General features: G+C 38.3%; 1 protein-coding gene across 2 annotated transcripts in view; it reads right to left on the bottom strand.

The window, feature by feature from the left end:
• Window positions 1–428: 428 nt before the first annotated feature.
• The window catches only part of kcnk10.S (potassium channel, two pore domain subfamily K, member 10 S homeolog), a 58,184-nt gene continuing 36,663 nt past the window's right edge, over window positions 429–21,949 (bottom strand). For both annotated transcript variants that reach the window (XM_041574956.1, XM_018232434.2), the window contains exons 5-7: window positions 18,627–18,813; window positions 8,468–8,610; window positions 429–2,882 (exon numbers count right to left, since the gene is read on the bottom strand). In XM_041574956.1, the coding sequence (XP_041430890.1) occupies window positions 2,271–2,882; window positions 8,468–8,610; window positions 18,627–18,813 (942 nt within the window). In that variant the 3' untranslated portion in view covers window positions 429–2,270. The remainder of the gene's footprint in view (window positions 2,883–8,467; window positions 8,611–18,626; window positions 18,814–21,949) is intronic.

The raw sequence follows: 21,949 nt of genomic DNA, 5'->3' as shown, positions 1-21,949 counted from the left end.
ATCAAGGGTCGAATATCGAGGGATTAATTAACCCTCGATATTCAACTGGGGAATGAAAATCCTTCGACTTGAATATTGAAGTCGAAGGATTTTGCGCAAATACTTCGATCGAACGATCGAAGGAATAATCGTTCGACCGAACGATTAAATCCTTCAAATCAAACGATTCGAAGGATTTTAATCCAACGAATATCCTTCGACCAAAAAAAGTTAGCCAAGCCTCTGGGGACCTTCCCCATAGGCTAACATTGAGTTCGGTAGCTTTTAGGTGTCGAACTAGGGGGTCGAAATTTTTTCTTAAAGAGACAGTACTTCGACTATCGAATGGTCGAATAGTCGAACGATTTTTAGTTCGAATTATTCGATTCAAAGTCGTAGTCGAAGGTCGAAGTAGCCCATTCGATGGTCGAAGTAGCCAAAAAAAAACTCTTAGAAATTCAAAGTATTTTTTATTCTATTCCTTCACTCAAACTAAGTGAATGGGCCCCTAAGTGTTATTTTTGGGATTGGGTTGAGCTCTCCATTATCGTGCATTTAAATTAGATCCAGAGAGGAATTCGATATGGACTTAATACCCCTCTTTTCTAAATCAGCTTCTAATATAATGAGATCTATTTTAAACATGGCATTCAATCATTTTGATTCCCAGCTATCACCGTGAAAACATTCAAAATACTGATTCTCCTTATATTGTTTGTTGGATCACTAGCTTCTTGTTTTGGCATTTTAAAGAAATGGACAACATAGTATAAATCAATTACACACAAAAAAAAAAAAATCTTTAACGGTTTCATTAAAAAATGTAAAATGAAATGGCACAAATTGGTAAGCACTTCAATATTTGATTCTTACTCCATTAGATATTTCAGTTCATTAAAGACTTTACCAGAGAATGACAGTGCCCGTCAAATCTTTGCTTTATGAGAGGGACACGCAGCCCTGAGTATTTTACTTGAACATCGCACAATGAAAATATTTTGTATGTACTTAATGGATAGAAAGAAAGGCAGGCAATCCCACACCACATGCAAGGTGACTGCTCCTTCCCTGTATTACAGTATTATTAACTGATTTTGTTCAGCAATATAAAGTGTCTAGAAGATATAAAAAGACAACACATATGACAACTTTTGCTTTTTTTCCCCAAAACTCACATCCTTCCAACACACAGAGTTTGGAGAGAGCCTCCATCTAAGATGTAGGGTTGAGTTTATATTATCAAAGGATATGGTAGCCACCGCAGTGCTAAGTATGATTGAAAAGCTTGAGCACAATAATTTTGCAGTGTGTGTTCAGATGTTGTTCCAAGGAGGGTCCTGCTGGCTGATACTGAGGTTAAAAGATATAAATAATTGTTAAACTTTCTTATTGTACCCTGGGTCCATAGGAGAATACCTCCTCCAGCTTACAAGCTATCTGCAAACTGCAAAATGCCATCTATAAAAATACTAGCTACCAGTTTTGAAGTGCATGTTTCCAGGTGGAGATCCATTATGTTGGAGTTACCCCCTACGTATGTTTTATTTTATATTTTATTAATGGGCATGGCCAATGCCACCGTGTTGAGTAAAAAAAAGAAACTTGAGCAGAAACATTTTATGGAGTGTGCTAACGTCGTTCCGGGGCAGGGTACATTTACCCTGACATGTAGGTTAGAAAGATAGTAATCATTAAAACATTTCATATTGTACCCATTGCCACAAAAGAAGGATACCTCTTCCAGCTCACAAGGCATTTTAAAACTTCCTTTCAGACAGAGTGTAAATAAACTGCCATCTATAGAAATACTGGGCACCATCTTGAGGTGCACATTTCCTGGTGGAGATTCTTCATAGTGCAGTTATCCCAGCAGGGTCTTTACTTTCCAACATTTTCCACTGCTGCTGGGGCTCTTGGCAGTCATTTATGGCACGGTAAAAGTCTATTAATAAATTGTACAGGATTCCAAAGGAATTAAAAGTCTGCTTTAAGGCACATGTCTTAATAACTCTTTTACAATGAGTAAGTGTTTTTGTTGTTATTTTTCGTTCATGAGAGTAAAATATACTTATGATAAGGGTTATTTTTCTCCCCCTTCCATACTGGAGGGGTATGCAACACAGTGAATCGCTGGCCCCTCCAGCACAGAAGGGGTTAAAGGTTACTGCTCAGGCAATCTTCGAGCCAACTCTGAGCTGCGAAATGGGATTAAAATGTCTATTTTGTGTTCCACTTTGCAGCCCAAAGCTTTGTCGTGCCATGTCAGAGCAATGATCTTCAGATTAGCCCTTTTAATTTTTCTCTTCAAGTAATGCTTTGCTTTCATGTTCCTCTTCTTTGGTTTCATTGGGTATGGAGCCATTCTCTATTATTGAGTGACGAATGAAGTCAGATAGCGTAGCCGTGTCTGAAGTGGAGATTTTGTCTTCCTTGTCTTCCTTTTTCTCTTCATCCACTGAATATTTTCTATAGTTCTCATAGATTTTTCGCACATCCTCTGGAAGATTCTTCTTTAAATCCTTGTTTTTTCTTTTTGTAAACTTTGAAGAATTGGAACCAAACTTGTTAATGATGTTGTCTTCAGAAACCCCTTGCCCATGTAAGGTAAACTGTTCTGCCCCTTTCAGTCTCAGGTTGTTGGGTCTGTTGTTTATGCTGTCTTGGGATGATGCCTTGAAACGCCCTGCCTCCAGCTCAGCAAAAACAGAGCGTTTTTCAGGTGACAGCATGTCTAGGGAGTGAGCTCTCTGGTCCAGTCCAAGCCTTCTGCGCTCCATACTTCTTATTGTGGCTGCTCTCTGAAGTTTGTCATGGATTTCCACACTGAGCCGTCTCCGTGTCTCTCTGATTTCTGCCGTGACATTGGCTTTCCACTCCACTGCATGTGCTTTTATTTCACCCACCTATTTAATAAAAAAGAGAATGATTACAGTGGATTCACATCTAAAATGAATGTATTTCAAATGATTCCACTACAGTTTTCATGACTTCACATACAAGTAGTAGATATGTGCGTCTCAATATTCCTACAAATATTCTCAGCAATCAATGCAACACATCACAGAAAGTTATATACAGTTAGGTCCATAAATATTTGAGCAGAGACAACATTTTTTTGGTTCTGTACATTACCACAATGAATTTTAAAGGAAACAACTCAGATGCAGTTGAACTGCAGACTTTCAGCTTTAATTCAGTAGGATGAACATAAAGATTGCATAAAAATATGAGGAACTAAAGTCTTTTTTAAACACAATCACTTCATTTCAGGGGCTCAAAAGTAATTGGACAATTAACTCAAAGGCTATTTCATGGGCAGGTGTGGGCAATTCCTTTGTTATGTCATTTATCAATGAAGCAGATAAAAGCACTGGAGTTGATTTGAGGGGGGGTGCTTGTATGTAGTGATGGGCGAATTTGCACAGTTTCTCTAAAAAATTTGCGAATTTCCCGCGAAATTCGCGAAACGGCAAAAAATTCACCAAACGGCATCTCATTTTTATCGCCGGCGCCCGTTTTTGACGCCGGCGTCCGTTTTTTTCCACATTTTTTGACGCTGGCAAATTTTTGCGGGCGTTTCGAGAATTTTTTCACCGGCGGCAAATCGCGCAAATTCACAGCGAATTCACGCCTGCTGAATAAATTCGCCCATCACTTCTTGTATGTGGAAGATTTTGCTGTGAACAGACAACATGCGGTCAAAGGAGCTCTCCATGCAGGTGAAACAAGCCATCCTTAAGCTGCAAAAACTAAATAAAACCCATCTGAGAAATTGCTACAATATTAGGAGTGGCAAAATCTACCGTTTGGTACATCCTGAGAAAGAAAGAAAACACTGGTGAACTCAGCAACACAAACAACTGGACGTCCATCTAAAAATGCCAGCACAGTTCTGGAAAAACATTATTTGGACAGATGAAACCAAGATCAACCTCTACCAGAATGATGGCAAGAAAAAAGTATGGAGATGGAGTGGAACAGCTCATGAAACATGATGGAGGCAGTGTGATGGCTTCGGCGTACATGGCTGCCAGTGGCACTGGGACACTAGTGTTTAGCCATCATGTGACACAGGACAGAAGCAGCCGAATGAATTCTGAGGTGTTCAGAGACACTGTCTGCTCAAATCCAGCTAAATGCAGTCACATTGATTGGGAGGCGTTTCATAATACAGATGGACAATGACTCAAAACATGCAGCCAAAGCAACCCAGGAGTTTATTAAAGCAAAGAAGTGGAATATTCTTGAATGGCCAAGTCAGTCACCCGATTTGAACCCAATTGTTGTTGAAGACTAAACTTTGTACAGAAAGGCCCACAAACAAACAGCAACTGAAAGCCGCTGAAGTAAAGACCTGGCAGAGCATTAATAAGGAGGAAACCCAGAATCTGGTGATGTCCATGAGTTTTCAACCAAGTATTAGAAATGAACATTTTATTTTCAGTTTTTTAATTCATCCAATTGCTTTTGAACCCCTGAAATGAAGAGATTGTGGTAATGTACAGAACCAAAATTAGAAAAAAAAAGTTGTCTCTACCCAAATTTTTATGGACCTAACTGTATATGTTTACTTCTAAGGAGGCAGTGTATCCCCTACAATAACTAAGAATGAAAGAAGAAATGGACTGAGATGTTTATTGTCTTTTCCAAGAGTGAACCAATACTTATAGATCCATTTGATTCCTGATCTTTATAACCTTTCCTGTGCTATTCTCATTGGTTTATTTAGGGAATACAGAAAGCATGATCCAGTCATTTTCCACTGTGGTGCCCTTTCTAATTCTAAGAATTCTTAATAACCTCCTTATAACTGAACACTAATGCTGCTTTATTATCTACAAGGTTTTTGCAAGCTCAGCAAATAATATGAAAGTAGATAAGATTCAAGATGCAACCTAATATGAGGGTTTGTATTTAGCATCTACAGTATAAACTCAACCAGTCCAGCACTTAAATACAAATAATTACATAGAGGCTTAGAAATCTGGTGAAATCACAAAACTGGCACTGGCAGATATTTGGAAATTATTATTAAAAGAAGCAGCAGCACTACATAAGAAAAGTCACAGGAATTGAAAAGGGGTTTAAGTATCTTTCTGAAGTAGCCAAAAAAAAATTTGAAATTCAACGTTTTTTCCTCTATTCCTTCACTCCAGCTAAGTAAATGGGCCCCTACAAATTTTTACCTTGGCCAACAAGCATTAAAATGTAACATGTTTCATACCCTTACTAGAGCAAGCCAGCCTAGTATTTAGTCATACTGTAACTTATTACGTGCACAAACATTTGGTCATTGTGTAATGGCGTTTCTACTTTGGAGAGGGAGATGTCATTCCATGTAGCAGAGCACAAATGCAAAAAAAACTGCTGACTTTGCATGGTGCCCTCCCAATTAAATAACCTCTAAAGTTTTAGCCAAGAACAAGTTTTTAAAGCAAATTTCGAAAATGGGATTGTTCCAGGCACAAGCATAAAAGCAAGATAAATCTCAAATTGCATTAGTTTTCCTTTTAAGGGCAGAGGCACACGTGGAGATTCAGGGAGATTTACCCGCCCGGCGACAACTCAATTCTTCTTCGGGCGACTGATTTCCCCCTAAACTTCCTTCCCGCCAGCGGGGTGGCACTCGGAGCCTCACAGGAAAACTTCTGGCGACTTCAGAAAATTAAGTGCTCCGAGTGCCATCCCGTCCGAAGACTAATCTCCCCGAATCTCCACGTGTGTCCAATATATTTTTCTTTTCTTTCCTAGCTGATGAATTAGAGCTCACTCAAATAACTGATTCCAGTACAAACAAAATCTAACAAAATAACTGCCTTTTGCACATATTCTGCATGTAGGGAGACAGGATTTCTGGTGATTTTAAGAATGAGCTCTAATACATTTTCTAGGCCCCCCTATAAGATATATTGGATAATTCATCGGACACCCAACTTCTGCGTGAAGACAGAATGAGGAGAAACAGATGCTGAGAGAGGGATAGTGAACATAAACTTGATTATTTCAGAAACAGTACAGAATTTTCCATTAATTGTATTAAGAATGTTTCTTATTTCAGTATGAGGAAACTATTATTACATTTTCATTTTCAAGATAGTTCGCCTTTAAAATATTATGTCCAGCAACCTAATCTAGGATAAATAAACTAGCCAGAGTATGACACACTTCTATCATTACAAATACCTATTTCAATTGATGGGCTACGGAGTATAATATGTTTGCCTGGTTAGCAAATGACGTAGATCTGTTTATACTGGCACAGAATGGAAATAAGACAACAGCTTCATATGGAACATTTGTTGCATCCCACCGACTCAGTTTCAGTTGCCAAGAAATGCTGTGAATTCAGCTGCATAAATCTAAGGAGGAGATGAACTAACATCAAATCTGTTAGGCAGCATAGCTTAAAATCTGCTTTTAAACTCCAGGATAATGTGCTAAACACTATTCAGGTGCTGTGGCCACAGCTATTTTATTAACATTTTTGGGGTTTTTTGTCTCCACATTACAAAAAGACCCTATATCTCCAATCCCAAGCATTCCAAATAATACAGCTAATGCCATATACTAAACATCTATTTCAAACCAAATAATATTAGACAAGCATATAAGAATTATAGGTTACTATAATGAATTGCTCATATAATCCCTACATAGGGGAGCATGGGAAATCTATAAGTGGCTCACAGCAAGTCCATTGTTTGTGGCTAAAAAAAGAAAAGCTTTGGTTGAGAAACTCAATTATCTAAAGAACTGTGTAATGAAAAAATAAAGGCTATGTAAAGCTCATCATTCATAGCTTACATAAGGGACCTGTTGGGCATTTAACACATGCATTGTTGCAGTTCTTTCAGACACTGCAACATAACTGAGCTAATATTTAAACATAACTGAGCTAATATTTTATTAAAGCTTCAAAATGTTTCAATAATTAATAAGATCCATTAGTCAATGTGTTAGATCTGTTAGACCCTTTAAATGAGGGGATCCTTGGGTGGGGGAAGCAACCACTGTTAACGTAAGTCCATGACCCCCCGCCTACATGAATGCAAAAGAAATCTAAAAAAGTTATTTCTGTTAGGATTATAAAATTAGCCTAATTATGATGATTATGTTTTGCTGGATAATTAAAATAGAGCTTGACATTGTGTGCATCAATTCGATAGCAGGGATGTCGCCAATTTACTACTGGGTACAGGCAACACTTCACTAGTGAAAGAGACAAATGCTAGCGGTCAGCCACACTCTATCGCCAGGTGACTTTTCACTCTGGCGAATGGACGTTACTCAGCGAATTCACTAAAATGCGGATTTTACTGAACGTTACCTCTTTCGCCAGACTTGCCTTCGCCAGCTCAGACCTGGCAAAGTGCAACGGAGTACATAGGACTTCCTCAATCCTCTGTTACTTACATCATATTTTCTGAGTGGAAAAACTTCTAAGTTCAAAAAACGCTGGCGTCTTTTCCTTTTTTCAGGGTGATAGGCTGCAAAAGTCCTAAAAAAATATTTTTGGGGAACAGGTTTCCCCCATACATTTTCTAACATATGGAACATTATTTTACAGTGGGCTCATGTGTAGGGTATTATAACAACTCTATTAAGGTTCCAAAGACGTCCATTCAACTTTAAATTTCCCACCGTATGCAAATTTGCATACGAATTTGCACTAGGCAGAATTGAACAATAGCGCATCTTCACTAGTAATTCTAGTGAAAATTCCCCAGCGTCCGTCAGCCAGGATGAGACTTCGCATTTTAGTAAATTAGCGTTGTCCCAGCAAATTTTCACCTGACAAAGTGTTGCACTTTCAACACTGCATGGTGCATTGGTGCCCAGGATTGTAGGGGGCCCATTGAAGCCCTAACTAATGAGCAATTCTAACTTATTTTGGTAAAAAAGGAGGCACAGACAGGGAATTTCCACATTTCGCTGCCAGCTAATAAATTCGTGAAACTGCAGCAAAAATTTCCCGGCGAAAAATCCCTGCCACAAAAAAAAACTTGTGCCACAGAATTGTTGTGCGCATAAAATTGTTGTGCATCAAAATTATTAGGACACCCATTGACTTTAATGCATTTGGACAAAATAGTTGCGCGTGTACAAGTTGTCGATTGCATCAAAATTGTCACACATCAAAATTATTTTGACGCCCATTGACTTCAATGCCCTGTCGCTGTTTTGTGAATTTTGCAGTAATTTTTCGACAATTCGAAACCCCACAGATTCGCTCACTAAAGGTCAACTTATCAATATTTTGGGGCCCTAAATTGAATTTGCTGTTGGGCCCAGTGAAATCTAGTTACTCCCCTGTACTTCCTGTGATTCCTGTACTGAAATGCCAAGCAGGGTTTGAGTTCTTTTTGGCCTTTATTAGCTTTGCTTTTGTTTGCCCTTTTATACTATAATTGAATAATATATTGTCATTGAGACTGAGCACCATCAATTTGTACTGTGTGCTATAATATATTTAACAATGCAAAATTACCTCTTCTTTCGTCTTCTTGGATATGACCCGTAACCAGTCTCCAATCATACTCAAGACAGCTGCAAAATAAGCTAGGCCAACCAAGATCCAGAACCACACCAAAGGCTTGTACCACTCTCGATAGGAGATGTCTGTGTTTCCCCCTGAATAAATGCATAGATATATGTTTACATTAGCAGTTTCTTATGGTTAGCCATATGGAACAAATGATTTAAACACAATAATTGGCCACATGAGAAAAGGTATGAAAAGCATCACTCTTGTACATACTGTACCTGCATCTACTGGGCAGCGTAGACTGATTTCAAGGGGACAATAAACATTTTAATTTTTTCCCTTGTATTTGTCTAATATATTTATAAAGGGAGTCCTTTGAATTGCTTCTTAACTGTGCTCTTTTGCACTAGAAAAGCCAATTTACATAGTAAGTTGGGTTGATAAAAAAAACAAGTCCCTGGATCAACTTTTCTGTAAATTCGGCTCCTACCAGGAGGGGCTTTTTGCTGCCACTGGTAAATTGCTTGGCGCTGCCACCTGAGACGAGTTTTGCAACTTGCGGCAAAAAATAAGCCTCTCCTGGTACCTTTAAGCACCAAATTTTTGTTTTTTAAACCAAAAATTCAGCTTTACCAGTGCAAGAGAATGCTCTTTTCCAGTGCACTAAGATGTGCTTCTACCCAGACCCTCCCTGGCACATGAAGAGTTAAGTGCTAGGGGGGCATGGGGAGCAGCATTACCTTAGAATCGTCACTGACAGTGTGTGTCTTATCTGTTTTTACATATATATAAATAATTCAATATATGGATAGATTTGTAGTCATAAAGATGCATATAGTAGAACAGTAACTACAGCAATTACTAACTATGCAGAGAAAAGTTTATAAAAAAGATAATGTGTCCACAGTTTCCTTCCTAACCTAATAAACCTGGGGGAAATGAGAAAGCCTGCCAATAGTGATGGGCGAATGAAGTCACCAGGCACGAATAAATTCACGACATTCCAGCAAAAATCTGCCACAACAAAAAAATAGTTGCACGTCAGTATAGCCGTGAGCATAAAATTGTCGCAAGTCAAAAAAATTTTTGGACACCCATTGACATTAATGAGTTTGAACAAAATAGTCGTGCGTGAAAAAAATTTGACGATCGGGTCAAAATTATTTTGAGACCCATTGACTTCAATACAATTCGGGAATTTTCATTAATTTTTCACAGTTTCCCAAATTTTTCGGTAAATTTGCAAATTTTCCGGCAAATCTGTAAATTCACCCATCACTACTTGCCAACAGAACTGCAAGTCACTGAGAATATTCTAGTTCAGCTATATATTATATACTATACTGTATAATCATTGCCAACCACCTCTGATTATAAAGAAAAATAATCAGAATTTCTTTAACTTCTTTAACAGTGAACATGCAGCCCTGTCCATGGGAACATGGGAACAGCCAAACAGGTTATGCAGACTGTATGAGACAAAATTCATGATTCCTCCTTGTCTTTTTCCCTGTCTTAATTAAACCAATGGGCCACTATTACTAATGAGAATAAGCATAATGAACGTAAAGCTGATATAATTGTAGGAGATAACAGCTAATGATTCTTTTTCATCTGATTAACTGTACTTTGTTGCAAATGTCATTGGAATGTGCCTGCTAACTGGAAAAACAGATGACAGTAAAAGTAACCATAGGCAAAATAATTACAATAGATTTTTAGCAAAAGTGGAAAAAGATGAAAATGGAGGGATTTACCATTATAAAATGTAACATTTCGGGCTCTTACAGACGAGCGTTTTTACCTGCGCTCCCCTGCGTTCCGTTTTTCTGCGTTCAGCCGCAGGGGAGCGCAGGGATAGACGCATTAAATTTTTTCCAATGGGGCTGTACTCACACAGACGCGTGTAGGCGCCAAACGCAGGTTGAGACGCAACATGCTGCATTTTTCCTGCATTTGTCGCCTACACGCGCCTGTGTGAGTACAGCCCCATTGGAAAAAATGTAATGCATGTATCCTTGCGCTCCCCTGCGGCTGAACGCAGAAAAACGGAACGCAGGGGAGCGCAGGTAAAAACGCTCGTCTGTAAGAGCCCTTCTGCTGAAATTAAAACACTGGACCAGATTGAGTAAAGATTGAACTAGGAAATGCAGAAGGATTCCCAGCACTGCGATCTAAATTTCTATTTAAAGGAACAGTAACACCAAAAAATGAAAGTAATGAAAATATAATGTACCGCTGTGCTGCGCTGGTAAAACTGGTGTGTTTGCTTTAAAAACTCATTTATATAAACAAGCTGCTGTGTAGCCTTGGAGCAGTCATTCAAAGCTGAAAAAGGAGAAAAGGAACAGGATACCCAGCAGATAACAGATAAAGCTCTGTAGTATACAATGGGATTATTCAGATCATATCTGTTATCTGCTGTATATTATGTGCTTAAATGGCTGCTTCCATGGCTAAACAGCAGCTTGTTTATATAAAATATAGTAGTGTTTCTGAAGCAAACACACCAGTCGTACCAAAGTTTTAATGTTACTGTCCCTTTAACAGATTTATTTCTGTCATGAAAGTGTTAATGAAATGATAAATCAATCATTGCAGTTACCTGTGTCAACTCATGAGAATGAGAATTTCAGCCACTTTGCATAGTGGAACACTGCAAATTACATGCAGGAAGGATTTAAACCATTACTGTACCCGCTGGAACCAATCATTCAAGTGGAGAATATAATTGAACGAGGAAGAATACAGCTATTTTTTTATGAGCGGTATGCATCAGAACCATCACCAGCAGGCTTTAAATTTGCTAGGAAGATATATACCTCTTCATAGGATCACAACATAACAAATATAATTTCTAAGGACACACTAGTCCTTTAAATGTGCCTGTGTGGCTTTGTGCTATAAAAGGCAGAATTTATTTTCGACAATAACGATATTGTTTAAAAAAATTATGGATTTAAATTTAGAATGAGTATTCTAACTTTGCTTATGGGATATTTTGGGTACCAAAAAGTACCTAATTTTGTAAAAAAAAAAACAAAATATTAAAAGTATTTCACACTTTTCTTCTAAAATGTGCTTAGTACAGGGAAAAACCTATGCTGAATCTCTGGTACTAAAACATTGTGGGGGTTATTTACTAAAGCTCAAAATCTTATTATTATTTTAATAAAACAAATTTGACCAAACTCCCATCCACAATTTTAACTTATTTATCAATAAAAATTAAATTTGGTGCTAAAAGACTCGGAAAAATAAATAAAAATAAAATCGTACAAATTTTCCGAATTTGATGTCCGAAAACTCCAAATTATTTGGATTATCACACGAAAACCACAAAATATTTTTCCAATTGGACATCTGCCTTGAACTCGGCAGGTTTAAAATGGAGCTTTTCAGATTTCGAGGCCTCCGGGTATAATAAATCTTGAAAAACTCAAGGTTTTTTTCAAAGGATTCAATGACAGAGATTCAATCTGACTTCTATACGAAGTTATGGCCTTGTGTTTTGCCATCCGCACTGGAGGAGGTTTAGTGCAGGAGTGGGGCTCCATTATAAACTTCACGCAGCACAGAATGATTCCCATGGTGAACATTTTCCCTGCCCATGGTTACATTTATAAGGCTGGATAAGAGAGGTGTATTTAATGTCCAAACAGAATTTAAGGGTTTTTTTTTACACTGCAAATGTCTATTATCAGACTGGCCCACTGGGACACCAGGGAAACTCCCAGTGGTCCCTCTGGGCCTATTTCATGGTCATTTCCTATGCCTTTATGGGAAAAAAGAGGCTCGATAATGGAAGAATAAAGTATAGTATGTAGAGAAAAGAGACTAGGAGGAGAGGAGCAATAATAGTTTGGAAAGTGGGCTCACAGTCTAAGGTTTACTGGTGGGCCCAAGGTCTAACATTTTCTAGAGGGCCCACGGTCTAAGGTTTTCTGGTGGGCCCACCATCTAAGGTTTCCTGGTGTGCCCACAGTCTAAGGTTTTCTGATGGGCCTACCATCTAAGGTTTTCTGGTGTGCCCACAGTCTAATGTTTTCTGGTGGGCCCCTAGCATCCCAGCCCAACACTGTACAGGGGTATTGCTCTCTGCGACCTATGAGCAAAATTTATGTTGTTCTTACTGCGACTATGACTAGATTTTCTGGTGGGCCCACAGTCCAAAGTTTTCTGGTGGGCCCCTGGAATCCCAGCCCAACAATATGGCAAAAATCACAAATTGCAAATATTTACACACTTACACCACAACTTTGGTGGCGGAGAAAATATTCGCAAAACAGTTGTGAATATAAATTGCTGTTAACACTATTTTTGCGCACTACAACCTCGCACAGTGGGCACACTCATGCAAACTCCCATCTCATTTGCGAAAATTTGTTCGCAATGCGAATTCGCAGAAAGATGGGTACAGCAGTTTTGCACAGTAGTGCAATATTTGTGTTCAGGAAAAAACATGGGCAATACAACTATTTGTGAATAAATATGTGATGCGCGAACTTTATAAATGATCCAGAGTGTCTGCCATCACCCTTATGGTATTTTTTTGTAGACCTTGAGAGCTGTCGCTGCTATGAAGACTTCTGTTTCTGGCATCTACTGCAAGGTTCCAGGACCTCTTGTACTGCTGGCAAATTGTACACCAGGGAATGGGTTATGGCACACAAGCACACTTACTGGCTCTACCAGACAATACAACAGCTGTGTTGTACAAAGACAGCAATGTAAAATACAGTGAGAGACAGCAGGGAAGGAATGCATTAGATAGAGGAATTTAATAAATTCTTTGAGAGGGGAAAAATTAGGTTGATAATATACCGTGGGTAAAGGACAGTTTAGTACAGTAAAAAAAGAAGAAAAAAGGTTTACAATTCATAAATATGATTAAGACCTTTATGCTTAAGATCTTGGAGGGGAAGTGCAATAAACTCTCACTGTTGGGCACTTCAAAGTATATTTAAATCCTCACCTTTTTTGCTTTTGCTGAGTAGACTTACCAGTGATATATTCCCCTTCACATCTATTAAACTTTTTATGTCTCTGTCCTTGGATAAAATATGTCATTTATTCTTTCCATACTGACACCCCTCCTCCCTCCCCCTTAGTTTATAATTAAAGCCCCTTCTTCCTCAATTCAGATATTTAACCTCTTCTCTCCCTTAAAATAGATTTCTCTAAATTGTTTCCAATTGTTTTCTTATTCTCTGGATGTTTAACTGCCCCTCTCATTAAATTCAAAGGGTATTAAGCTCTTTTCTACTACTCTTATGTAACATCTTGTCTCTTTACCATAACACCTTCCTTCATACTCTTATATAATCCTTCTCTGTTTCTATTTCTTAAATATATCTTCTATCCAACTCTTAAACTATACTACCATATTGCCCATCGGATTAAATTTAATCCTTCCTCTCCATAGCCTCAAAGCATATTAAATCCTTTATTCTTCAAAAAATGTTATCTACACAAACTAGTCAGAGGAAGAAAAATCACCATGATTTCACATGCTGTGAGAGTCGTCAGGAATAGACAGAAGGCTATGTTACAAAAGGGAGTCCCATGGGAGGAAACCATTGAATGGCAGCTCAACACATATAACATTTGGTCATCAACAGTTTGTGAACAAAATAAATGGATATGGACATAAACATTAATGGATAGTTGATTATTCAAGAAGCTGCAGTCTGGAGCACTCAATCCTCTTCCTCATTCAGATGTACAGCATGTATAATTCATAGGCAAATGAGGTCATCTAATAACAGTAGTGCTGTATGGAGCTGCTCCAGCACCCCAAATACTTAGCTCTATTGAACATTAACTCCTTACAAGCACCTTGTCATTTAAAATGTAATTAAAGGAGAAGGAAAGGTTAAAACTAAGTAAGCCATATCAGAAAGGTCCATCTAAATATACCAGTAAACCCCCAAAGTAGTGCTGCTCTGAGTCCCCTGTCAAAAGAAACACTGCATTTCTTTCCTTCTATTGTGTACACATGGGCTTCTGTATCTGACTTCCTGAGTCCAGCTTAAACCTCATTGCCCTGGGCAAGAGCATGCTCAGTTTGCTCCTCTTCCACACCCCCTCCCTTCTCTACTGTAATCTGAGCCCAGAGCAAGGAGAGACTCAGGCAGGAAGTGATGTCACACCATGTTAATACTGCAGCTCCTATCCTAAACAAACAGAGAGTTTCTAGAGCTTTTTACTCAGGTATGGTAAAACATTCTACAGAATAAATATAGCATTCTAGCTTGCACTATTCCAGCTAATCTATTGGCAATAAAATGCCTCAGTAGCTTTCCTTCTCCTTTAAGGTGCCCACATGACTTCTTCAAGTTGGATCTTTTGTATAATTGTATATAATACGTAAATAAGAAGCTTAGAGGTAAGCAGAAATAACCCATTGGAACAGCTACTGGAACATATTACTAATGTCTTTGAGCCTTGCTCAAAAAAAAGTATTTTCAGTTGAAGACTTAGTGGCTTAGGGTAAAGCGAGTGGATGAGGAATGAATTCAAAGCTGTTTCACTGCACTTTAAGAGTATTCTCTTTGGAAGGTGATATGTTATATATGGTGAATTTGGTGAGCTGCAAGCCATTACAAATACATGCAAATGAAAGTAATAAAAAAAACGATATTCCCTTATGACTGTGTAAGACTTGTGAAGCTTGTTTGAAAGTTTAATTTGCTGGGTTTAGTCTTAATACTAGAATACCTTGTCCTAAGTTGCCTCACGAGGAAACTTCAGGAGACTTCGGAAAGCCGAAGCGATCAGAGTGCCATCCCACCGGCAATTTACATTCTAACCAGCGGGAAGTCATTTATAGGGATGTAGCGAACGTCGGAAAAAAAGTTCGCGAACATATTCGCGAACTTGCGCAAAAATGCGAGCGGTTCGCGAACGGTTCGCGAACCCCATAGACTTCAATGGGAAGGCGAACTTTAACATCTAGAAAATACATTTCTGGCCAGAAAAATGATTTTAAAGTTGTTTAAAGGGTGCAACGACCTGGACAGTGGCATGCCAGAGGGGGATCAAGGGCAAAAATGTATCTGAAAAATCTGCCTGTGTGTGCTTGGAAGAGATAGTGTAGGGGGAGAGCTGTTAGTGATTTCAGGGACAGATGATAGTAAGCTTGCTGGCTAGTAATCTGCTTGATACTGCTCTGTATTGGAGGGACAGAAGTCTGCAGGGATTTGAGGGACATTTTAGCTTAGGTAGCTTTGCTGGCTAGTAATCTACTGTTCTCTTTAAACAACTGCCATACGTTGACCTTGTAGGCATTGTTTGCCCAGTTTTTTTGGACGCAGCCACTGAAGCACAGTTGCCAGAAAAAATATGCCATATAAATGCTGAAAATAGTAATTTTTCGCCATACGTTGACCTTGTAGACATTGTTTGCCCAGTTTTTTTGGACGCAGCCACTGAAGCACAGTTGCCAGAAAAATTATGCCATATAAATGCTGAAAATATAAATTTTTGGTTGCAGCCACTGAAGCACAGAGGCCAGAAAAATTATGCCATATAAATGCAGAAAATATGCATTTTTTTGGTCGCAGCCACTGAAGCACAGTTGCCAGAAAAATTATGCCATATAAATGCTGAAAATATAAATTTTTTTGGTTGCAGCCACTGAAGCACAGAGGCCAGAAAAATTATGCCATATAAATGCAGAAAATATGCATTTTTTTGGTCGCAGCCACTGAAGCACAGTTGCCAGAAAAAATATGCCATATAAATGCTGAAAATAGTCATTTTTTGCCATATACGTTGAGTCAACGTATGGCAAAAAATTACTATTTTCAGCATTTATATGGCATATTTTTTCTGGCCTCTGTGCTTCAGTGGCTGCGGCCAAAAAAAACTGGGCAAACAATGCCTACAAGGTCAACGTATACACTACTACAGCGGTGGATACGGATTACGTAAAATATATTATGGCTGCTTGAAAAAGTCACTCCGGTGTTTTTTCTGGAGACGGTAATATTATGGATATTTAGACAGAATGTGAACAAGGTCACACAGCTAGATGGCGGGTTGAAGAAAACAGTGTGCAAATAATGCCTACAGGGCAAATAATGCCTAAAAGGTCAACTTATACACTACTACAGCGGTAGTAAAATAAAAAAAAGTAAAATAAAAAAAAATGAATATTAAAAAAAAAAATTAAAGTTGGTGCTGCTGAACTACTAGGGAGCAGCAGATTAGCACACCAGTCCCACTCCCCAACACTGCTAGACTAATAGCACTGGGCTCTTATAGTAGTAGTAGTAGTAGTAGTAGTAAAACAACAAAAAAATAAATAAAAGCAGTCCTTACAAGGACTACTGTTATTGCAGCAGTCAGCAGATGAGATCAGAAGCAGGACAGCTGCCCACTGCAGCTACATACAGAGCACTGCAGTAGAAGGTAGATTACTAGCCAGCAAAGCTACCTAAGCTTAAATGTCCCTCAAACCCCTGCAGACTTCTGTCCCTCCAATAACAGAGCAGTATCAAAACGATTACTAGCCAGCAAACTTTCAACTGTCCCTGAAATCACTAACAGGCAGCAGCTCTCTCCCTACACTATCTCTTCAGCACACACAGGCAGAGTGAAAAAACGCTGCAGGGCTTCGGTTTTTATAGGGAAGGGGAGTGGTCCAGGGGAGAGCTTCCTGATTGGCTGCCATGTACCTGCTGGTCTGGGGTGAGAGGGCAAAAAAAAGCGCCAACAATGGCGAACCCAAAATGGCGAACGTCGCGCGACGTTCGCGAACTTCCGGCGAGCGCGAACACCCGATGTTCGCGCGAACAAGTTCGCCGGCGAACAGTTCGCGACATCTCTAGTCATTTAGGGGAGATTAGTTGCCCGAAGAAGAGGCAATTTGTCACTGGGTGACTAATCTCCCAAAAAAGTCTGAACTGATTAAAAAGTGGTCCAATAAGATCAGCGCAGCTTCTATAGGACTTTGAAAACTTTTAATTGGCAAATTTTTGCATTAGAGATTTCATGGTTTTTACACTACATAGATCATGAATGTCAGGAACTACCTGGAATCGAACTCTGGACTATATACTTTCAAGTTCCTGCATTACCTCACTGAGCCACTGGAGACCTTTGAGATTGGACTCGATGATAGACACTGTGGTTTCCTTATGTGTTTGCTCAACTCCTCCTCCTTCATCAAACACATGTGGGTATAGCTTGCCAATTAAGCGGCTTTATAAGCCTGTTGCAAACCATGCCCAGGTGCTTGATCATTAAGCGTCACAGCCTGTTTCTACAGACCTGAGATTTCCTGCATTTGTTCCTGATTCCGGCCTTGTTCCTGAATCCCCATCCAGTTCCCTGTTCCTTCTTTGTGCCTGTGTTCTCTGCTCCAGTTCCCCTTACCTGCTCTCTGTTGGATCTCCTGGTAATTGACTTCGGCTTATTTACTGGACTACCCCCTGCCATCAGCCTGCATCCAACCTCATCCTGCCATACGGACTTGTTATTGCCATCAGCCTGCCCCCGACCCCAGTCTGTTTCTCGGACGTGCCTTTATTGTTGCCTGCCCTTGACCACTGGCCTGGTGTAAGAACTTATATTATTTTTTATCTTTTGTTCATCTGTTATATTACCATAATTTTCATTATTAAAATATTCTTCAGCATAACATGTTTCCGGCCTATCAAAACCTCAAATACCCACTGTACTCATGTTATACAGCATCAAGGCTCCTACCTGCCAGCCACTCACCTGTGGTCAGTCTTGACATTGAATTTGCAGAGCTTTTAAGAAATATAGGAAAAACATAAATGTTTCAAAATTTTTGGAAAAAAACGCATTTCCATTGTTGGCAACTTGGCCCCTTAGTCAAGCTGTTTCTCATCATTACTAATAATGAGCATGCTTAAATAAACCACAGTTCAACAGCAGTTTACATCTTTGTATTTTGTTGTAATATTAAAGATAATATTGGCCTGTGGGATACTGGGTACCTGTTATTTACAGCATCACTTCACATCGATGGATAGCTGCTGGGAGTTTCTGTTCAACTAACTTTGAGGGCCACCAGTTGGGACACCTCTGCAACACATTATCTATTATTATTAACATGTATTTATATAGCGCCAACATATTGCTTAGCACTGTGTATCTACTCATATAAGCTTCAAAATGCTCAATTTACCTGCCACATAATCTCCAAAGCCAATGGTTGTAAGAGTAACCACCACAAAGTAGATCGATTCCAGTTCTGTCCAGCCTTCGATCTGTTTGAAGATGACAGCAGGTATGGTCACAAATACCAGGCAGCCGGCCACAATGAACAAGATTGTAGAAATGACTCTGATCTTCGTTTGGCTCACCTGCTTCTTCTGGAAAGAGAGGTACATAAGTCCATTGTAGGAAGTTGCATGCCTTGGCGATCTGTGGGGAAAATCTGTATTATTTTGCTATTAGTAGAAGCGTGTCTGTTGAGTCACAACCCCAAACATAAATTGAACTGTGTGAGGGATCTACTGTGGAAACAATTTAGTATAAGGTTTCAATGTAGGAATATTATAAATAAATCCTACTTAGTTTGGCCTTTTTTTGTTTATCTGATATCAATGATTTGTGATTATTGGGTATTTTCCCAAACATATTACATTGGTCAGCTGCATCACAAGTAATTTGCAATTATATTAGCTAGTAAAACTGTCAGATTCTACTGTATTTCATAGCAGAGGTCATATTTGCATTATTATTGCACTTCCAGTCATGGGAGAGGTATCAAAATGACAGTCAAACAAAACGGAGAAGGTCACTTGATTAAAAAAAAAAAAAAAAAAAAATAATTGATGAATCTACAGCAAAATGAATTGGTCCTTTGGTGACCTATCACTCTCTCCTCTGCATGTCTGTGATGTAAGTGGCTATCAATGTTAATTGTCTGGGATAGAGGCAATCAAATGGGAGGAAATAAAACTAGTAATGAATGTTTTCATTTTTTATGGCAAATCTACAGAGTGCATTTCCCACAGCATACACTTGTCTATAACAGTTTTCTTTCATTTTGACCACATCAGTTATAGATCCACTTATCTAAAAAAAAACTTAAAAATAATGGGAATTAGAATCATTTTGTGGAAAAAACTTTCTTTTTTAGTTTGTAAGGTTATTGATCTGGCAAGAACTAAATGCAACTTTTATCGTGAAAAAACGGCTCGAATAATTCTTTTGCAAGCAAATTGCTCAATATTTAACGTAGGTAGGTACCCCATAAACATGTATGCAAAAATGTCTTAACTATTAAACAATAATTTTGTATTGAATGTAGATATACATTACTAAAAATCTGATAAGAATGAATAGGAAGTGTGATGAGCTCTAATTTCACACTTTGCTAAATCTGCCCATTACTGATTAAGTGATGCCAGAAAATCATGGTATTGATATTAAAAGACGTCGGAAAATAAAAAGCTTTAGAACATGAGTTCTCCCTGGTTTGTGAAGCATCTCTTTGTATTAATTTGGTCTAAACATCCATAGATGCACAGATGTGTTTTGCAGTTTTGCTTAATTGCCACTCATTATTCAACTAATTCTTTTTTTCTTGTCTTTTAAAGAGCAAAGAACGTGTGACTTGTGCCTAATTAGGTGACAGTTTAATAGGAACAAAGAGAAATTACATTGAAAAATCTTGGATTACAATCAAAACGCATAAAAAGGCATAGAAATTACCAATCACCAGTCAAATGAAAAATATAATATACAATCCTGCCCTACTACTAATAAATAAAAATATCTTTATATATCTTTATATACCATTATCTTTTGTAACAAAGGTGTAATTACCAGTTAAATATATTTAAAAGTAGAATAATGTACAAAGGAAGCAGATCCTTTACTCTGTGATAATACATGTTATATTTCTCTTTGTCAAATATAATATAGTAAATATATAATATAGTTCAATATAGAGATGCATAAAGGTCCATAGATGTATAGATGAGTCTGACATATCATAAACTACTACTACTACCATTTCTCTCTATAGTTTGGTGACCAAAGCTCAAAAATGATAACATTTTTCTGATAAGGATATTTGCTTTGTAGTCCAGGGCCGTATTTATATATAGGCCCCCGAGGGTCTGTGCCTAAGGCGGCACGGTTTTGGGGTGCCTATTATTTTCAGTTTTTTTTTAAACCATCCCCACTCTCCGCCACGGATTCCTATAGATCTCAAGACACGGTCAATAAACAGCTTGTCTAAAGCACCCTCCTATTTCATGATTTTCATTCAGATATTTATTGTGTTAAGGTTACATAACAAATAGTTGTTTCTGAAATATAGCAATATACAACTTCTCTCATAAATAATTGTAAGAAATATAAATAAATATAATATATAAATATAATATTTGAGTAATTTTTCCATGGAACAGAATGCTAACAATGCTATTATGGATATAGATCATAATAGGACATCATCACTAAAAGTAGACCTTGCATTAGTAAAGTATGGGCACTCCTGGGATAGGGGGTCAAAGGAAGCCTGCGGAAGTGATGTCACTTGCACAACGCAATGATGTCACTTCCACTGAACGCGTCAAGTGCCGTCAACGCGTACGGCACCTGCTGTCACCGCGTATGGTGTGTGCCGCCAACGTGCACGACATAGGGGTATGTTTTTGTGTGATGCTTAGGGCAGCATCGGACCTAAATACAGCCCTGTTGTAGTCACAACCAAATTAATTTTTATCCAGATTATCCCTTATATATATTTGCACTTTCTTAGTAAGAACACAGTCTCCCTTTACACGGCTATATATGAAGTTGGTATAATAACGCTATCTTCATACAGTTTGCCATTCGTTTGTAAAACGATTGTGTCTACGGGTACTTCTATTACCAAAACGTTATAATTGCTTGTCTAGATTCCCATTCTGTACCTTCTCAATTTGCACCAAGGAAAGTCAGACATTTTAAATGTTTGATTAAGGAGCCATGCAGTTTTTTTGTTTTATACAAATGAAATGACAAGAGATGTAAGGAGGAGTATAAAAAAAGATTTATGATGGAAGAGAAAAGGCTCACTAGTCAGCTATGCAGTAAACGACATCTGGATACTCTGTCTGTTTAGCAAAGTATGAATAAAATTAAATTAGATCCCATTTCAGATTCGGTAAATGCTGCATCTTGCTTTCAGACACAAATATGAAGTCTCTTGATTATAATGTTCTTTTAAGGCAAGGTGATTGATTGTAAATAACCTAATTACATCTGCTGTGGTCATACTATTTAAATCCATTGAAGAGGTAGAGAAATCTGAAGTATTAGTTTGGGGAATAATCCCAAGCATCCCAAGCATTTGTGGGGAGTTGAAATTCTGTTACTTGAGTGCTACTAAAAAAAGTTCAAATGAAAAGAATGCGGGGAGATCATTTTGGCACATAGGCATACGTAGCTAAACAGAGGATAGATAATATGGGAAAGCCCCACTTGGAGAAGGTTTTCTACACTGAAAAA

This window comes from Xenopus laevis, chromosome 8S (genome assembly GCF_017654675.1).
Source record: "Xenopus laevis strain J_2021 chromosome 8S, Xenopus_laevis_v10.1, whole genome shotgun sequence".
NCBI classification, from domain to species: Eukaryota; Metazoa; Chordata; class Amphibia; order Anura; family Pipidae; genus Xenopus; species Xenopus laevis.
This window is presented reverse-complemented; position numbering and strand designations above follow the sequence as displayed.